Here is a 17,806-nt window from a genome sequence, read left to right on the forward strand (position 1 = left end):
TAGAAGTGGAGAGGGCGGGCTGCCCACGGAAGGGAATGAGCAGAAATCTGCTACTCGTTAAACCCTCACCAGACACGGTGCAGAGAGCTCTACTGCACCATCTCATGAGATTCTCACTAGACACTCTGTGAGGGGGGTTTCCCCATTTGTCAGATGAGAAAACAGGCCTAAAGGCATACAGCTGGTAGATGGTAGACTGTGATTTGAACCCAGGTGGTCTGATTCTGGAGGCAGCTGGGGGTGGTAAAGAGGGTATTACCACCTTGGTTCTCTCCACTTCCACTCCAACAGTGTGGCCTCCAGGCCTGCCTCCTCTCTGCTTGTTCCTGTTGTGGCAGCCTCACAGGGCTGGACAAGCTACAGCTCTACTCTGTCCAGCAGGCTCAGTGGCACGGCACCCTGTGCTGCTGCATCCCGCCTGTCAGCAAGGTCATTGGGCCTGGAGCTGGGGCGGGGCAGGGGGGGCGCCGGCGGTGGTGGCGGGGTATGGACCTGGCCCTGCATCAGTAGCATCCTGCCCCTGGCCTCACAACGGTTGCCTGATCTGCCAGGAGGGAGGCCCTGGGGCGGCGAGGATAGTCCTCAGAACCCACCGGGGACAGGACATCAGGCTCCTGTCCAAGCAAGCATTCTCTAGCTGCTCACCTGCTCCAGTTGGTAGAGCTGCAGCCAGATGGCCCAGCCTCTCCCAGGAGTACTGACTCAACCTCAGTTTCCCCATCTACAATCTGAACTGGTAACACGAACCCTATCATGGCTGTAGGGAGAGTCAAAATGACTCAGTTCTGCCCAGCAAGCACGCAGGCTGAGCCAGGCACTGGCGGGCTCTCAGCTGATCTCTGAACACCCGTGAGGTGTTCCCATTTCACGAATGGGGAAACAGGACCAGAAAGGCTAGGTAATATGCCCTAAGACCCACAGCAGGCAAGAGGTGGAACCAGATTTGAATCTGGGCGACTGACTCTAATTCCACACTGAATTGTCACTTCCCTCATGGAAATGAAACCAGTTGTATGACACAACTAGAGGCACACTAGTAACGAGTGATGATTGACAATTACTGTTTATTAATCAACACTTTAAAAAGTTTAAGTAGACCAAAGGAGAAGTCCCACCAGGTTGATACCCTACAGGCTTAGTTTGGAGGCCGGGGAGGGTCTCTATCATGAGCGCTGGGTGGTTGAGGCCACAGGGCAGAAAGGGCCCAGGAGGACTTCCTGTGCAGAGAAGCAAGAGCAGCTGGCCAGCTGGCTCACCCACCATCTTGAGACTCCCATTTTGTCTGTCATGGCCCCCAGGAAGGAGGGCCTGCACCCAGCTAGACCACAGAACTGGGTGGCTGGGGGCTCAGCCCCTGCTCCTCCTTCAAACTTCTCCTGACCCCATTCCCACTGCAGGAGGTGTCACTGTACTCACTGACACGAGGACTGCAGTTACCTCCTGCAACCGACCCACCCACCATAGCACAATGGGGTGCACAGAGATCCCATCTGAGGGAAAGGGCTGCCTTGAGGCACAGGTGTGGAGGAGTCCCAGGAAGGAAAGGGACTTCAAAGGACTCCTGAGGAGCCAGAGGCCAGAAGTCAAAAATGATAACTATAGCTATAGTTTAGGAAACATCTATTGAGTGCTAACTCTTGGTGATGTTACCGGCAAACTGGGTTTGCTTCTTGGTGAGTGTCAAGCGAAAAGACCACAACCAAGCCAAAGATGGGGAGAAGGAAGGATTTATTATTATTTGCAGCAAGTGAAGAGAACACCAGGGATCTTTCCCAAAGCAGTGTCTTCCCGAACAGCAAAATTGGGGGGATTTTAGGCTAAGGGTACATGCATATTCATGAAAGGGCTTGCAATGAGGCCAGGCTTAGATCACAAAGTGGCTTAGGCCAAAAATGGCTTCTCTTCTGTCAAGAAAACCATGCTGGGTTCTCTCTCCAGGGACCCCCCCCACCATCTGCTTACACCAAGGCTCCGCAAACTTTACAAACAGTTATTCTCCAATCTCAGAGAGGGGGAAACTGGGCCTTGGTGAGGTTAACTGCCCAAGGCTGCACACTCAGTGCCAGAGCAAGGATTTGAATCCCAGCAGGTCTGAGCCCAGAGCCTGCATGGCTAGCCACCAGCTTGATTCAGGGCCAAGGCAGCATCATCTTCAGATTCTACCCACTCCAAAGAACCTCAAATTGTGGCCTCAACAACTGCTGAGCTGTTCAGCATCCAGGGTCACCACTGGCTCATCTCTCATTGGGTGCCACGGCATGCCTTCTCTGGCACGTGCCAGCAATGACTCAGCTGAGGTTCTCCCTCTCCCTGGGAGAGGTTGAAAAAGCCTCCTTCTCTTGCTCTAGTATAACTGCAATTTGGGGCGATGCAGGAGAGCATCCAACTACCAAGGAGGGAGGCCTAGGCTGTCAGTAGGTACGAAGGACAGCCAGAGAGGGAAACCAAGTCCACAGGCCCTTCTGGAGCCTGAGTGGACCTGGGCAGAAAGGCGGGCAGTTGCCCAGGGCACCCTCCTCCTGGGAAGCGTGAACACCAACTTTGGCCATGCATGCTGCTTCTTCCGAGGATGTTTGCCAGGCCTTGTTATCAAATGGGGGTCCTGCTGCTTGCTGCTCACAATCAATTGCATACTCACAAATGTTGGTGGCAAAGGAAAGGTGCTTTTAATCAGAATGCCAACAATCTGGGGAGATGGTAGACTCGGCGTCCCCCAAAAACCACCTCCACAGATTGTGCTCGGCCATGAAACTTCTAAAGGGCAGAAGGGAAGTAATCTCAGTTAATTGTTGAGATAGCGGGTCAGAATTATTGCCATCCCTCCACTGCATGCAGGCTGGTTAACTTCTTGGGTTCTTCCTCTAGATGTTATCTTGTTCACACAGTTTGGTCACACAGTTTGTTCAGGTTACTGAAGGGAAAGCTAGGGAAGAGATCTGGTCATCTGTTAAATACTTGCTCATTGTTCTAAAGAACCAACTAGTTTGGCAAGGTATTGTGTAATTAAAAGATTTGAAAGGTGTGCTTGGGCCAGAGATGGGTAGGTAGAACATGGGGTGGGTGGAGGGGCAGTGCCTGGTTTAAAAGTTAGTTACAGGGACTTCCCTGGTGGGCCAGTGGTTAAGAATCCACCTTCCAACGCAGGGGGGCAGGGGGTTGGATCCCTAGTCAGGGGAATTAAGTTTCCACGTGGTGAGCAGTATGCCCCCCCCCCCAAAAAGTTAGTTACAATATAGCTTTGCTAAAGTGACAAGAAAAGGGGCTTCCTGCTGAGGGCAGTTTCCTGCAAAGAGCTGCTTACACACTCCCTAACCCCAAAAGCAGCTTCCAAGGATTCTTACAGGCCCTAAAGCCTCGGTAAACTGGTTTAAATAATCCTTACAGCAAGGCTAGGGCAGGGACATGGGGCTGTTTCCTGATACGGCGGCCGAAAGATCCAGAATTTAACACCTCCTCAAAACACCCGCCAGGAAGACCCATAATCATGAGTCAGACTCCCAAACCTGGCAGCCCAGGTCTCGCTGAGATGTGAATGTCTTGCCGCCCTGATGACCGAGACACATCATTCATTCACTCTCATTAGGCTGTGAGGCACCCTACGCTTGAAGTTAGTCCCCACAAGGCTGACATTCCCCACAAGGACGGGAGTCCCCTAGACTGCATCAACATGGGGAACTCGCTTTGCCACACCCAAGATGGCGCCACCGCGCCCTGCGTCCCTCCCGCGCTCGGTCCCTGTCGGCTTCCCACTACCTCCGCCACTCCACCAACCGGCCCCGCCCCGCGCCACGGCGCCCAGTCCGCAGTCGGACGCTCGGCCGTAGCGCGCCCCTTTACGGATTACTTAAAATGGCGGTCATGGGGCGGGGCCGCCAGGCGCGGGGTACGCTGGGAACAGCGCGCGGGCTGCCGGGAACGGGGCGGAGCGCGGCCGCGCCGGCGCGTCGAGGGGGAGAGGCAGCCGCCGCGATGGTGAGCGGGTGCTGGGGGAGGGGCGCTTGGCCGGGGCCGGGGCCGGGGCCGGGGGCGGCAAGGGCGGTGGGCCGTGCGTGGGGGCCCGGGCTCCGCGCTCACCCCGGCCCGCCGCCCCCAGGACGTGTTCCTCATGATCCGGCGCCACAAGACCACCATCTTCACGGACGCCAAGGAGTCGAGCACTGTGTTCGAGCTAAAGCGCATCGTCGAGGGCATCCTCAAGCGGCCGCCGGACGAGCAGCGGCTGTACAAGGTGCGGTCCCGTCGGTTCCGGGCGGCCGGGAGCTGGGGGAGCGTGCTGCTCGGAACCGCCGCCCGAGCCTGGCCGTGGGCGCAAGGCGGCCCAGTCGTTGATGTAAACATCAGCGACCGGTTGCCGCGGGCCGGAACTCCGCCGCGTGGGGCCGTTGCTCGAACTCGGGGAGATGAAGCCCCGATAGCGGTCGCTACACCGGGGGTCTCCGTTCGGATGGCTTGAAAGTCGCGCGCCAGGCCCTATGCTGAGCGCCGAGGGCCAGCGTCACATCTGATCCCTACAGCGGTCCCACCCGCGACGTGCTGGCCCTTGATTTCCCTGCTCTGCGGTTAAGGAAACAGGCTCGGAGGTGGCCACTTAACGAGGCCAAGGTTGTTGGCAGAGTCAGGATTTGAACCCCGATGCTCAATCGTGTGCAGGACTCTCACACGCCCCCCGCCCCAGACACGCCTTAATACAAAGAAATGGAGAAATGGAGGGTGTTGAGATGAGTCAGGTCCCACCAGTTCTTCACCCAACAACTGTTTATTACTCCCCAACTTACTGCTGATGTTCTAAAAGCCCCCGCCCCTTTCCCCCTTACGAGCCAATTGCAATTATCCAGCAAGGATGTCGTGGGATTTGGGGTTTTCATTGGGGAGTCCTGTTTGTTGGCCCCTCATTTCAAGTTTCTGGCAGCATGAGGTCCCTCACCTAAGTTCCTTGATCTGATTCTGGGTGGAAACTGGGAAACTGATCTTTTGCTGCAGGCTGAGCCTTCACCCCCTTTGTCTCTAAAGGCCTTTTCTTCTTGTTACCTGCTGGGGCTTCTATAATAAGGACCTTTCCTACTGCCTGAGCTTGTTTCACTTGCTGTGCTCTGTGCTTTCTGTAGGTCCTTTGCTCATTGAAGCCTCTGGCTGCCCTATGAGTTGGGAATTCCAATAACTCCCGTTTTACAGATAAGGAAACTTCACATCAAACTTGCACATCTTGTGCAAGGTGGTAGAGCTGGGATTCAACCAGGTCTGCCTGTGGCCAGATGGGGGTCACTGACACTTGAAATTAGATTCACCTGGAGTTGCAGGGGGGGGTGTAGATTGAAATTAGATTAGATTCACCTGGAGTTGCAGGAGTGTAGCTTCCAGACCCCTACCCTACCCTGGGAGGTTCTGATTTGGAAAGTCTTGGGTGTAGTCCTGGAAACTGTTTGATATACTCTGGGGTGGTTCTGGGCCCTACTCGGGGCTGTTTCTTTTCCGTCTTCTGACTTTCAGTGTAGTTGCTGACCAGAGAAGTCTTTGGGACTTGCCCCTCCTGGGGCCTCTTCTGAGACCCTGCCTGCCTCTCTCCTCAGGACGACCAGCTTCTGGACGACGGAAAGACATTGGGCGAGTGTGGCTTCACCAGCCAGACAGCACGGCCTCAGGCCCCAGCCACTGTGGGGCTAGCCTTCAGGGCAGGTGAGAGGGACAGCGACAGGGTGGAAATGGCCAAAGAAAGGGGTGGTCAGGGAGCCTGCAGTTGTTCCTCCTGGACCATGTCTCCCAGTTCACCAAATGCCGGCAATATCCTATAATAGTGTGTTTGCTTCCCCCATTAAAAACAATGAGAAGCACATGAGATACTTGTAGAAATTGAAGCCCATTTCATGGAGGATTCAAAGATTCTTAGTCACAGTACTAGCTTACAGTTACAGGGAACTTACTGGGCACCTGGCCCTGCACTCTGCATTTTATTTCTGTTGTCCCATCTAATCCTCTTGATAGCCCTGAGGGGTAAGCACTGCCATCCCCATTTGGGAGACATGGACGCCGAGGCTTGCTGGCAGTCATGTGGGAGGCCACAGTTCAGCTGCCGGCTGCCAGGACCTTGTCTGAGCTGGGCACCATGCCAGCCAGTGTCTCCGTGGTACATCGCTTACTCCCCCAGCATCTCTGTACAGGCCAGAGCTGTATTGTGATCATTTTAAGGATGAGTAAACTAAGCCTGGGGAGGTTAGATCAGGTTCAGCCCTTTCTTGCCCCAGAGCCTGTACTCTCCTTAACCACATTCCACCGTGACCAAAGTTCAGAAACCTGAGGGGTGGGGGTGGTTTATGTTGCTCCTTTTGCCAAGAAAAAGATTTAAATTTTATCCTTTGTCTCTGGAAATTTAAACAGGAGTTATAGGGTGTTTTCACAGCTGTAGACAGACCCAGGGGCTGTGTGAATGGCTGGGTAAATCTGGATGAAGTTACAGGGAGTTATTTTTCTAGCTTCTTGTAAGAAAATGTAGCAAGGGCTCAGGAGGGAGCATATAGCCTTAGCTGCACTTCTCAGTTTCATAAGGATAAACTATGTGAGGCCTCAGCAGCTGTGTCTTCGGGCAGCTACTTCACGCCCCGCCCCTCCCAGACTGGAGTTTGTCTCCATAAAGGAGTATGACACTGGGACCAGCCTCACAGCAAAGCAATGTGAGCCCCCGTGCACCCCAGGCCCTGCAAGCGCTCAGGAAAAAGCAGTTTTACGGGCCTTTGTGTGGGTTCCCTCAACTCTCACAGTGACAGTGAGGCAGGTGAGGGGCTGGTGCAGACTTTGTACAGGGTGGGTACTATACAAGGCTGTTCTCTGAGGCAGGTAAGGGAGGGCTGAAAGCACATCTGTTCTTTCTAAGCCAGGGCCAGGCTGCATTCTTCCAGAAAAAGTATCTCTTCCTCTAATTTGAACAGAGGCACCCTATAGACTTGCAGCTACTCAACCATCTTGCAGGTGAAAAAAATCACAGCACAGTGAGGTGATTTTTTTCTCCCCATGACCCCCACTTATGGCATAGATTGTGGACCATTAGTGGCATCACCTCAGCTGTGTCATTGCTGTTTTGATAGGGGCTGTGGTGTGGACTGCAGTCTGTCTGCTTCCACTTGCAAAAACGCACTTCTGGGTGGGTAGTTTCCTTGTGCAGAGACGGGTCTCTCCCCACCCCCCAAAGTGGTTTGCTTGGTTAGGGAGATATGATAGTGTCTGGTGTTAAATAGCATCTTCCAGACTTTATTTCCAAAGAATGGAGAGAGGTGATGAAGGCAAGAATTGTCACTCAGATTTGTGGCTTGGAAGATGAATTTGTTATTAAGCTGGGCCATGTGTCTTCACCTCAGCACTGTTGACATTTGGGGCTGGATGATTCTGGGTGCGGTTGTCTTGTGCATTGCAGGATGTTTAACATCTCTGGCTTTTACGAAAGATGGCCTCTCCCCACTAGAGGCCAGTTGCAGCCCCTCAACCCCCAAAGTTAAAACTTGTCAGACCTGACCGACTTCCCCTGGGGAGCCTAATTGGTTGAGATCCCTGAGCCAGGTAGAGAGAAGTTGCCCATGTAGAAGAAAAAGTTGTGTTCATTTATCTGTGTAGTAACAGCAGGAATGACAGGGAAAATCTTCCTGGGGCTGCTGTTCTAGTAGGAAAGCAGCTGGTCAAGAGAAACGGCATTCGCGCTAGCGATTAAGTGTTCCCAGTGTAATGCACAGGGCATTGGGCATGTAGAGTGGGTGGTTGTACAGGGTGGTTGGGGCACGCTTCTCTGAAGAGGTGTTTTTTTTTTTTTTTTTTTGGTTAAACTTTTTTAAAAAAATTTATTTTTTTGTCTGTGTTGGGTCTTTGTTTCTGTGCAACGGCTTTCTCTAGTTGCGGTGAGCGGGGGCCACTCTTCATCGCGGTGTGCGGGCCTCTCACTGTCGTGGCCTTGAAGAGGTGATATTTGATTGCCCCTGGATGCCTTTCTTAGGCAGCCAGCCATTCTAAGTGTCAAGCTAGGGAGTGGCAAATGCAGAGACCTTGAGGCAAGAAAGAGGTTGATGTGGGAACATGGGGACCACAAGGAGACATGTGGAGAGACAATGACATGATGATTTTATTCAAAGTATGATGAGAAGCAAGAGAAGGGAACAAGGTGATGGGGGAGATTGTAGGTGGATGCAATCCCAGAGGCTGAGGGATGCAGAGGGTGAGGAAAAGGGCCCTAGCATGGCCAGGCTGGGGGAGGGGAGCAGGATCAGGTTGGTTCTGTAAGTGTGGGAGACTCACTTTGCAGTGGCCACCCCCTCTCCACCAGATGAGGCCTTTGAGGCCCTGCGCATCGAGCCCTTCTCCAGCCCACCCGAGCTGCCGGATGTGATGAAGCCACAGGACTCAGGAAGCAGCGCCAATGAACAAGCTGTGCAGTGAGAGGTCCCCCAACCGCCCTACCCCCCCAATAAAAGAGATTTGGGTGTCCACCTGGTTGCTGCTTCTTTCTACACACCTTCTCCTGACTCAGGCATCACCTCACTGGTGCTCCCTGCCTTGCCCCACCCTCAGCCTCTTCCAGGCCAGCCTGCTGTATCCCAAGCTCTCTGAGTCCAGCTACCAACCCCCAGCCCAGCCTACCCCTCAAAAGGCCATAATGGGGAGAGGAACCCAGGGCCCCCAGGCCAGCCTTCTGCTCAGCCTGGGGATAAAAGGTTTAGAGGCTTTTGTTTCTTCAGAGTGGCCAGCCCCCTCCTAGCATGAGCATGCTGGCTCCCAGCTGGAACGAGCGTGTTGGTTTGAGTGGGTTCTGTGGGGGATCCACAGCCTAGAGCCACCCCATAAGGCTCCTCCAAGGTATGCCCCTTGCAAGAGGGATGCAGCCACAGAATAAGGGCAGCTCCTCTCCTAACTAACTCTCCCCACCCATAATAAACAATCTATAGACCCAATTCCTGCATTTCTCGTTTTTATTTGACAGAAAAAGTTGCTCTTGCTGTACAGATTTTAAAAAACCAAAATGCCTTTAAGAAACGTGAAGAAAAGTTGGGGGGGAGGGGGCCACAACCTCACTGGGAGGCCAAGAGGAGCCAACTAATCAACTGCCCCTTTTTTCCAGGTATACCTCACACAGGTCTGCAAGTACCAAACCATCATCCCCCCCAAGAACTCGGGGCTAAAAGGGGGACAGTGCCTCCCAGATCCTTTCTGAGTCAAGACCTGGGAGTCCCAAACTGTATCCTCCCCTCCCGCAACTCCCATTCTCATTCCCACCCACCCCAAACCCCCCAAAACATGTGAACCAGGAAAAACTCACAGAGATTAACATTTCACAGAACAAAGAAAAAAAAAAAGAGGGAGGGAAAGAAGGGAGCCCTCCCCCAGGATGCTGCCAGGGTTGGTGGGGAGGGCAGACAAAGACCTCCTCCCACGGCTCTGTTGGGGAGAAAGGGGGCACGTCCTGTGGCTCCAGAACTTGGGGTATGGTGGAATTCCCCAAAAAAGATTCACGGAGACCTGAAATGGAAGAGAATAATCAATGCAGAGGCCCCAGCCAGCCCTGGAGCTCTCAGAAGTGAGCCCAGCCCTAGAGTGTGACAAAGACACATACCTGGAGGAACGGTGCCGCACGGAGCGAGGGCTGGGCGTTTCCCTCCTGCGCTTGTGGCCCGGGGAGTGGCTGTCCCCACGCTGGCTTCTCCGGGAACCCCGTTCACTGCTGCTACAATGAAGGACAGACATGAGACCACACACAGGACACCACCAACCCTTGGTACCTTGGAGCCTTAGAACTTATTTTGCAGAAATCAGTGGCAGCCAGACTGGGCTGCTGGCAGGACAGCACACACTGGCAACCCTACCTCTGCTGGTCCCGCGGTGAGGGCTGGGGTGAGGGGCGGCGGCGCTCCGCAGGCGAGTAGCTGAGGGACCGGGAGTCCCGGAGGGAGTCTATTGGCTTCCGGGGGCTGCGGGACCTGGGGATCAGAGTAGGTCCCCATAGTGCCACACTCTTTCAAACCCACAAGCCAGCACTCAGGACCACCCCCACCCCACCCCAGGTCCTGACCACCAAACCTCATACCACGCAGGGCCAACCTCAGACCCACCTTCATCCGCTCACTCACCCATCCGCCCGCACACCATCCACCGAGTACCCCAACAGGCGGGGCACGGGGTGCAGCGGGGGAGGCAAAGATAAAGACAGTCCCTGCCCTTGGAGGGGCTCAGTCTGATGGTGAAGGAAGGCCAAGGGAGGCTCGCTTGGCCCCACGTGTGGGAAGCAGCCCCGCAGGACCGATGTACATGGGGTCTGGGGACCCAGGGGAGGGAGACATGGGGCAGGGCAGGGAAGGGGCAGGGTAGTCTTCTTGAAGGTGCTGTTTGAGCGGAGTCTTGCAGAACGAGGAGTTCACCAGGCGGACAAGGGAATTCCAGGCAGGAGGAACAGCATGTCCAAAGGCATGGGGTTCTCCTTAGACTGCAAGGCGCTGCTGAGTGTGGCTGGAGCACAGGGCATGTGTGGGGGCGGGCAGGAGAGGAGAACACAGGGCAGGCAAGGCCAGTTGGTGAAGAGCCTCACACGCCATTCCCGCAGAGGTGGGGCTTTATCCTGCAGGCCACAGGGCGTCCCGGAAGGATTTGTGAAGGGAGTAACCAGATGTGCGTTTTAGAAAGATCCCTCTGGCTACGTGTGGAAGAGAATGGCGTGGAGGCAGGGAGACAGGGAAGAGGCTGTGGATAGAGTCGGGAGAAGATGACGGTGGCCAGACCCTGGCAGTAGCAAAGGGGAGACTTAAAAGCTAGAATCCCTGGAACCTGGGACCAGGCTGCATGTCAGGGGCAGGGAGAGGAAGGAACCTAGGACTCCCCAATTCTGGCTTGAGCACCCACTTGGATGACAGCCCTCTGCCAGAACAGGGCACAACAGAGTAAGCAGGGAGAGGAGAGCCCCACTCCTACTGTACAAGCAGACACCACAGTCCAGCAGGGATCTCACAACCCAGGGTCACACCCCACCCCTTCCTTCTCAAGCAAGGCAGCACTCACCTCCGCTCGCCAGGGGGTGGCTTCTTGGGGCTTGCAGGTTTGGGCAAGGCCTGAGGGCCAGGCTTAGCAGGGGAGGGGGAGGAAGAAGTAGAGGAAGAAGAGGAAGACGAAGAAGAGGAGGAGGAGGAGGAGGAAGAGGAAGAGGAAGAAGAAGAGGACGATGAAGAGGAGCTGCTGCTGCTGGAACTGGAGCTGCTAGAACGCCTCTTCCGCTTGGCTGGGGTCGGTTCCTGAGGACGGCCCTCTCGAACAGCCTCCTTTGGGGCTGGGGCGGGGCTGGGGACCCTGTGGGAGAAGAGGGCGTCACAAGGAGACAAGCTGCCCCAGCCCCAACCCTACCTTCCTTGGCCTGGAGGAATGGCAGTGGGGGAGGGGTGCCTGAGAAAGGCCCGGAGCTCTCCAAACCGAGAGCCAGTGAGTGCATTCTCTGGAGAGCAGTGGCCCCAACTGACCCAACCTCTGCTAACACAAGCAACAGGCTGGGGCCCGCAGCAAAAGGGATCAAGGTTAAACCTCAAGAATGTCCCTGATGGAGGAATAAGGTCCCTGGGCTCAGGTGTGGAAGCCAGGCTGGGTGGTCTCCGTCCTCTCCGTCCTCAGAGAGGAGAGCCACAGCATGGGGAAGCCTCTGTGTGTGTGGGTTGGCTGGGGGAGGGGCCGTCCTGCCTGGAGGCAGGGAGAGGGATAGGATGACCTCTGAAGATCCTTCCAGCCCAGGGAGTTCCTCTTGAGGTCTAACTGCCATCCCTCCTGCTGTAAAATTAAGTCCATTTCCTCTAGTTCTGTCCTCTGTAGAGACGGAAAACTTATCATTATCCTCTAGAGAATTAACCTTCGGAGACTTTTACCTGTCCCATTCCTCCCCCCGTTAACCCCCACCCCGGCATTCTCTTCTACCCCCAGCTTAAGGATCATGGTCCCCATACCTCCTCAGAGAGCCAAGAACCTCTGGATAGGGCTTCTCCCTCCCCACCCCCACCAACCATCCCCAAAACCTTCCCCGTAGAAGAGTTCTAAAAGTCCTCTCACCTCTTCAGTACTACCTCAGGTTGAGTGGGAAGGCTAGAGCCCTCCGAGTCGCTAGAACTGGAGCCAGAGGAGGAGGAGGACGACGACGATGACGATGACGATGACGAGGAGGAGCTAGAGGAGGACGAGGAGGACGAACTCCGCCGCTCCTTTGCTGGCTGCAGGGCAGCCAAAGCAGAAGGCTGCTGGGCCTCCATAGAGGCAGTTGGTTCCCCACCCTCTGGGTGGAACACCCCAGGGACGGGGCCAGAGAGCATGCCATCGTGGTCACCAGCAGAGGATGTGGTCTTTGCCACCGTTCCAGAGGAAAGGGACTGAGACCCTGCTACAGGGGTGGTCTGGGCAAGCAAAGATCGGGACTGGTCAGAAAAAGCAGATGGCACAGGGGACCTAGGCCGATCCTGAGGTGGAGGAAGAACTGACTGTGAGGAAGCCTGTACCATTCTAGAGGCAGGAGAGGGAGCCCGCTCAGATGTCATTCTAGACTGGCTTGGGGCAGATGGTGGGGTTCTGGAGCCTGGGCCTCCTGGTGGGGTTCTGGACCTGGCTCGGTCAAGGAGTGGTGGTGAGGTTCTGCCACTAACGCGCTCATAGGCAGAGAGGGGAACCCTAGGGCTGGTGAGGTTTGCACCAGACAAGGCTGGAGCCATTCTAGCACTAGTGAGATTTGCAGGGGCCAAGGCTGGAGGGGTTCTTGAGCTGGCAATATTCACAGGAGCTGTGGCATGTGTAGATCTAGGACCCACCAGGTTTGCAGGGGCTGGAGCCTGCGGTGTTCTGGAGCTGGACGGATAGTTTGCAGCAGTTGGGGCTGTGCCAGAACCCGTGAGACTCAAAGCTGCCAAAGCAGCTGGGGTTCTGGCTCCTGCCAGGTTCACAGCTGGTGCTGTGGGGGTACGAGGGTCAGCAAGGTTCACGGCCGAAGGTGCCACTGCTGTTCTGGGGCTGGCCAAGTTCATGGCTGCTGCTGCAGCTGGCGTTCTTGAGTCAGCCAGGTTTACTGCTGTTGGGATGGCAGGTGCCCTGGCGCTGGCCAGGTTCATGGCTGCTGCAGAGGCTGCAGGAATCCTGCTGGCAAGGCTGGCAGCTGGGGCTGTTCTGAGACTCATGAGAGGCACTGGAGCTGGAACCTGGGACATTCTTGCAGCAAGGCCAGCTGCAGACATGGACGGAGGAGGCCGAGCGGTGCCAAGACTGATAGCCGTCAGGGCAAGTGCAATTCTAGACTGAGCATGGTTTTCTGGCACAGACGTTCTCGGGTGATCAGGAATTCGGGGACCTGGACCATCCATCATGGAACCACCAGCTTGCTGCAGGACAGACATGGGTGTTCTAGAGCTGCCAAGGGGCTCAAGCATTCCAGGTGATCTACAGCGGTCAAGAGGAGTTGGTGACATGCTAGGACGACTGAAGCAGCTCATTCTGGAGCTATTGAGCGCTACTGGAGGTGTCCGAGAACCAGAATGATTTCTTGTTGCTGGAGGAGTAGCAGAACGTGAACGATCAGAACTGCTTCCGGACGCAGAACGCCTGCGAATAGCTGGAGGAGATCTTGTTAAGGACCGTTTGCCCCGAGTTGTTCGTGGAGTACGGGACCTAGAACGGCGGCGAATAGCAAGTGGTGAGCGACTTCGAGAACGCTTACGTGCTAACAATGGGGTTCGAGACCTAGAGCGGCGCCGAAGAGCTAGAGGAGTTCGGGACCTAGATCGGCGGCGTGTCACTGGAGAGGTTCGAGAGCGAGACCTCCTTCGAGTTACCGGAGATGTGCGAGATCTTGACCTCCTTCGGGTGACCGGGGATGTTCTGGATCTTGATCTTCTGCGAGTGATAGGGGAGGTTCTGCTTCGAGATCGCCTTCTGGTTACTGGTGGGGTCCTAGATCTGGACCTTCTCCGAGTCACTGGTGGAGTCCTAGAACGGGAGCGTCGGCGAGTCGGTGTTCTGGACCTTGAACGACGGCGGGTTACTGGTGGTGTTCTGGACCTAGATCGCCTTCGACTCACTGGGGAAGCTCTTGATCGAGATCTTCGTCTAGTCACCGATGTCCTGGACCTTGATCGCCTCCGGCTGACTGGTGAAGTTCGAGACCTGGACCTCCGTCGGCTAACCAGGGGTGTTCTGGACCTGGATCGCCGGTGAGTGGCTGGAGAGGCCCGAGACCTGGAGCGTTTCCATGGGGCTGGTGATGTGCGTGAGCGGGAACGCTTCCGACTGGTTGGGGGTGTCCGAGAGCGGCCTCTTCGGCGTCTAGAAGAGGTTCTGGAACTCTCCTGCCGGGCAGGAGACCTTGAATGGTAACCGGAGCCTCCCCTGCGACGCCGAGTAACCCGAGACCTTGACCGGCTCCGCTGTCTTCTCCGAGAGGTTGACTGAGAAGATCCAGACCTATCTCGACGACGGGTTGTTCTGGTTTTCTCCCTCCTCGAGCGGGAACGGGACCTCTGCAGCCCACGAGGCTTTGGTGAAGGAGAACGACCTCTCCTTGAAGTTGTCTTAGCGCGTGGAGATGAAGCTGAACGCCGCCGGCGTGAGGATCTTGACTTTTCGGCTGGCTCTGGGGAAGACACTGAGGGACTTCTTCTGCGTCTTGGGGGAGTTCTAGAGCGGGTCTCTGGTGAGGATGATGCAGAACGGCTTCTACGGGAGAGCCTGGCCTTCCTAGTCAGCTCAGGAGATGATCGAGAGCTGCGACGGCGAGGGGGAGTACGAGACTTGGTCTTGGGCTCTGGTGATGACCTAGAACTTCTTCTAGTAGTTCTGGATTTGGGTGGGTGTTCTGGAGAGGACTCAGAACTGCTGCTTCCTTCAGGCGAAGGGCCTCTGCCTTTGCTTGATGAACCTGATCTACTTCGTCTTGGAAGGACCCGAGGGACAGGAGCCTTGGGTTCAGGAGAGGAATCAGAACCACTCTGTGCCCTGGGTACTGCTCTTGGCTTATCTTTAACTTCAGGGGATGAGCCAGACCTACTACGCCGAGGAGAAGGCCGGGATTTGCTGTCGACCTCTGGAGATGATCCAGAGTGACTCCTTTGTCTAAGTGGCATTCGTGTCTTAGCTTTAGAATCTGGAGAAGAGTCTGACTCACTTCTCTCCTGAGGCGATGAACTGGGTTTCCCATCAAGTTCTTGAGAAGATCCAGACCGACGTCTCTGCCCGAGAGGAGTACTAGTCACAGTCTTCTGTTCAACTGATGACTCTGACCCACTTCTTTCTCTCTGGGGGGTAAGACACTTATTGTTGAGCTCTGGGGATGATGGAGAATGACTCCTTGGCCTAGGAGTCTGAGGCAAAGCTTTTGCTTCTGGAGAGGAATCACATTCACTCCTTCCCCTGGATGGTGTTCTAGGTATATCTTTCATTCCAGGAGACGACCCAGATAGGCTGTGCCTTGAGGGAGTCCCAGACCCATCTCTAAGTCCTGGGGAAGACCCAGATCTGCTTCTCCTTGAGGGGGTTCTGGGTAAACCATCCTTCATTTCAGAAGATGCAGAACTACTTCTTTCCCTTGAGGGTGTTCTAGGTATAGCATCAAGTACTGGCGAAGAGACACTCTGATTTGAAGACATGCCTGCTTTTTCCACCGCATCTGGGGATAACTCAGAACTGCTGTGTCTGGAGGACCTTGTTGATTGTTCTTTCACATCTAGAGATGGATCTGTCTCCAGCTGATTAGGAAAAGGTCCATTCAAATCTTTAACCTCAGGAGAAAATCCAGTATTCATTTCTGCAAGAGAGCCAGAGTTTCTAAATTCTAAAGGTGATCCAAAGCTATTCTCTCTGGGAGGAGAGTCAGACAGTTCTTTATGTTCTGGAGAAAAGTGTGGCCCGCTCCAAGCTGAGGCCACCGCAGGGACTTCTTCCAAAGAAGCCTGTGACTGGCTTTGGTCAAGAGTCAAAGACATGGCAGATCTTTCTTCTATTTCAGGAGATGATTCAAAGTTACTTCCAGCCATTTCTTTAAGTTCTGGAGACAAATGGGGCAGGACCTGGTTTAAGGATTCTTCAGATTTCTCTACCACCTCCATTAATTCCTCATCTTGGCTTGGCTTAGTTAATGCACTACTTCGGTCTTTTGTATCTGGAGATGACTCAACACCACCTCTTTCCCTTGATGGAGTTCTAGGGGTGTCTCTGAGTACTGGTGAAGACTCAGGCCTATCCTGCACAGAAGGAGGACTCAATTTGTCTCTTGGTCTTGGAGATGATGCAGTAACATCCTCCTGAAGGAGTAAGCTCGTTTTTTCTTTTGATTCAGAAGGCTCCAATCTACTCTGCCCCAGAAGAGATTTAGAGTCCACTGCAGGATATAGGGAAGAGTCAGACTGGGACCCGCTCTGCTCAGGAGACATTCCAGATTTCAGCCTAGGACCTTCTGACAATTCACTTCTATCTTGTCTTGTTGGAGATCTGGGTGCCAGCTCAGTGATTGGAGATGAGGACCTGGACTGGCCACCCTTAGGAGGTGTCTGAGATTTGGTCTGCAGATATGGAGATTCAGAATGACTCTGTCTCATTTCTGGACTTGAAGTACCAGATGTGGAGTCTGGTGAAGTTGGAGATTGTCCTTTCTGTTGCAGAGCTGAGGGTGGTGTGCAGGACTTTACTCCTGGACACAGAGAGAAAGATCCAGAGCAACTCTGTGCTGATGTATCTTTAGACTTCTCTTGGGAACATGGTGACACTGATCCAGGAAGATTATGCCCTGGTGGAGTTTGGGGCTTTGCTTTGGGGCATGGCGAAGTAGACCCTGAGTGACTCTGTCTTGGTGGGGTTCCAGGTTTCACTTTGGTATCTGGAGAGGAGGATCTAGAATGGCTGTGTCTTTGCAACGATCTAGATTCTGTCTTGGAGCATGGAGACTCTGATCTGCTTTGCCTTGAAGGTGTTTTAGATGTCACTCTACTAGGACTTGGAGAAGAGAAGCCAGAATGGCTTTGGATTGGTGACGTTACTGCTTTCATTTTGGGTTGTGGAGATGATGACCCAGATCGGCTCCGTCTTGGAGGTGTGCTAGATTTCACTCTAGAAGGAGAAGACCCAGAGCAGCTATGTCTCGAAGGGGTCCTAGACTTCACCTCAGGGTCAGGTGATGATTCAGAACGGCTCTGTCTTTGTGGTGTTGCAGATTGTTCATTTACCTGGGGACTTGTTACAGACTCTTGCCTTGGCGTTCCAGATTTCACGTTAGGTTGAGGAGATGAACTGGAATGACTTTGTCTTGATGGCGTTTTAGATTTCTGATTAGGAGGCGGAGAAGAACCAGAGCGACTTCGCCTTAGTGGTGTTCTAGATTTAGCTTTAGGTTGGGATGATCCGGAGCGACTGCGCCTTGGTGGTGTCTGAGACTTTTGTTTAGGGCGTGGAGAGGACCCTGAAAGGCTTCGCCTCAAAGACAGGCGGGATTTTACTTTGGACCTTGGTGAAGAGAGAGACCTGCTCCGCCTCGAAGAAACTCGAGATTTCTTCATTTCTGGGCTTGAGTTGGACCTGCTCCTTCTCTGTGATGCTCTGGATTTGTTCTTCCGCTCTGATGAGGAGCCAGACCTGCCCCTTCTTTGTGGTGTTCTAGAGTGAGATCTTCCCCGTCTAACTAGACTTCTACTACGGGATCTTCCTCGTCTTGCTGGTGTCCTAGACTGAGATCTCCCTCTCCTGGTTGGTGTTCTAGAGCGTGACCGGCCACTTCGTCTAGCTGGGGTTCTGGAGCGCGACCGCCCACGCCTGGCTGGGGTTCTGGAGCGTGACCGCCCACGCC

General features: G+C 54.5%; 3 protein-coding genes across 3 annotated transcripts; 2 read left to right on the forward strand and 1 right to left on the reverse strand.

Moving 5' to 3' along the window:
* The first annotated feature begins 3,834 nt into the window (after positions 1-3,834).
* On the forward strand, positions 3,835-8,462 carry ELOB (elongin B). Its single transcript, XM_060031575.1, has 4 exons — positions 3,835-3,972; positions 4,094-4,228; positions 5,568-5,673; positions 8,300-8,462. The coding sequence occupies exons 1-4, from the start codon at positions 3,850-3,852 to the stop codon at positions 8,410-8,412; spliced, it is 477 nt and encodes a 158-aa protein (XP_059887558.1). The 5' UTR covers positions 3,835-3,849; the 3' UTR covers positions 8,413-8,462.
* A 462-nt stretch (positions 8,463-8,924) lies between these two features.
* On the reverse strand, positions 8,925-13,091 carry SRRM2 (serine/arginine repetitive matrix 2). Its single transcript, XM_069541384.1, has 7 exons — positions 12,947-13,091; positions 12,063-12,268; positions 11,714-11,808; positions 11,020-11,304; positions 9,834-9,947; positions 9,584-9,694; positions 8,925-9,489 (listed from the first exon to the last, which is right to left on the reverse strand). Exons 1-7 carry the CDS (start codon positions 13,089-13,091, stop codon positions 9,480-9,482), a joined length of 966 nt encoding a protein of 321 aa, XP_069397485.1. The 3' UTR covers positions 8,925-9,479.
* Positions 13,092-13,212: 121 nt separating this feature from the next.
* On the forward strand, positions 13,213-14,273 carry LOC138414274 (uncharacterized). The gene is made up of 2 exons (XM_069541385.1): positions 13,213-13,261; positions 13,574-14,273. Exons 1-2 carry the CDS (start codon positions 13,213-13,215, stop codon positions 14,188-14,190), a joined length of 666 nt encoding a protein of 221 aa, XP_069397486.1. The 3' UTR covers positions 14,191-14,273.
* Positions 14,274-17,806: the final 3,533 nt, after the last annotated feature.

Source organism: Delphinus delphis, chromosome 15 (assembly GCF_949987515.2).
Source record: "Delphinus delphis chromosome 15, mDelDel1.2, whole genome shotgun sequence".
In the NCBI taxonomy this organism is placed as follows: Eukaryota; Metazoa; Chordata; class Mammalia; order Artiodactyla; family Delphinidae; genus Delphinus; species Delphinus delphis.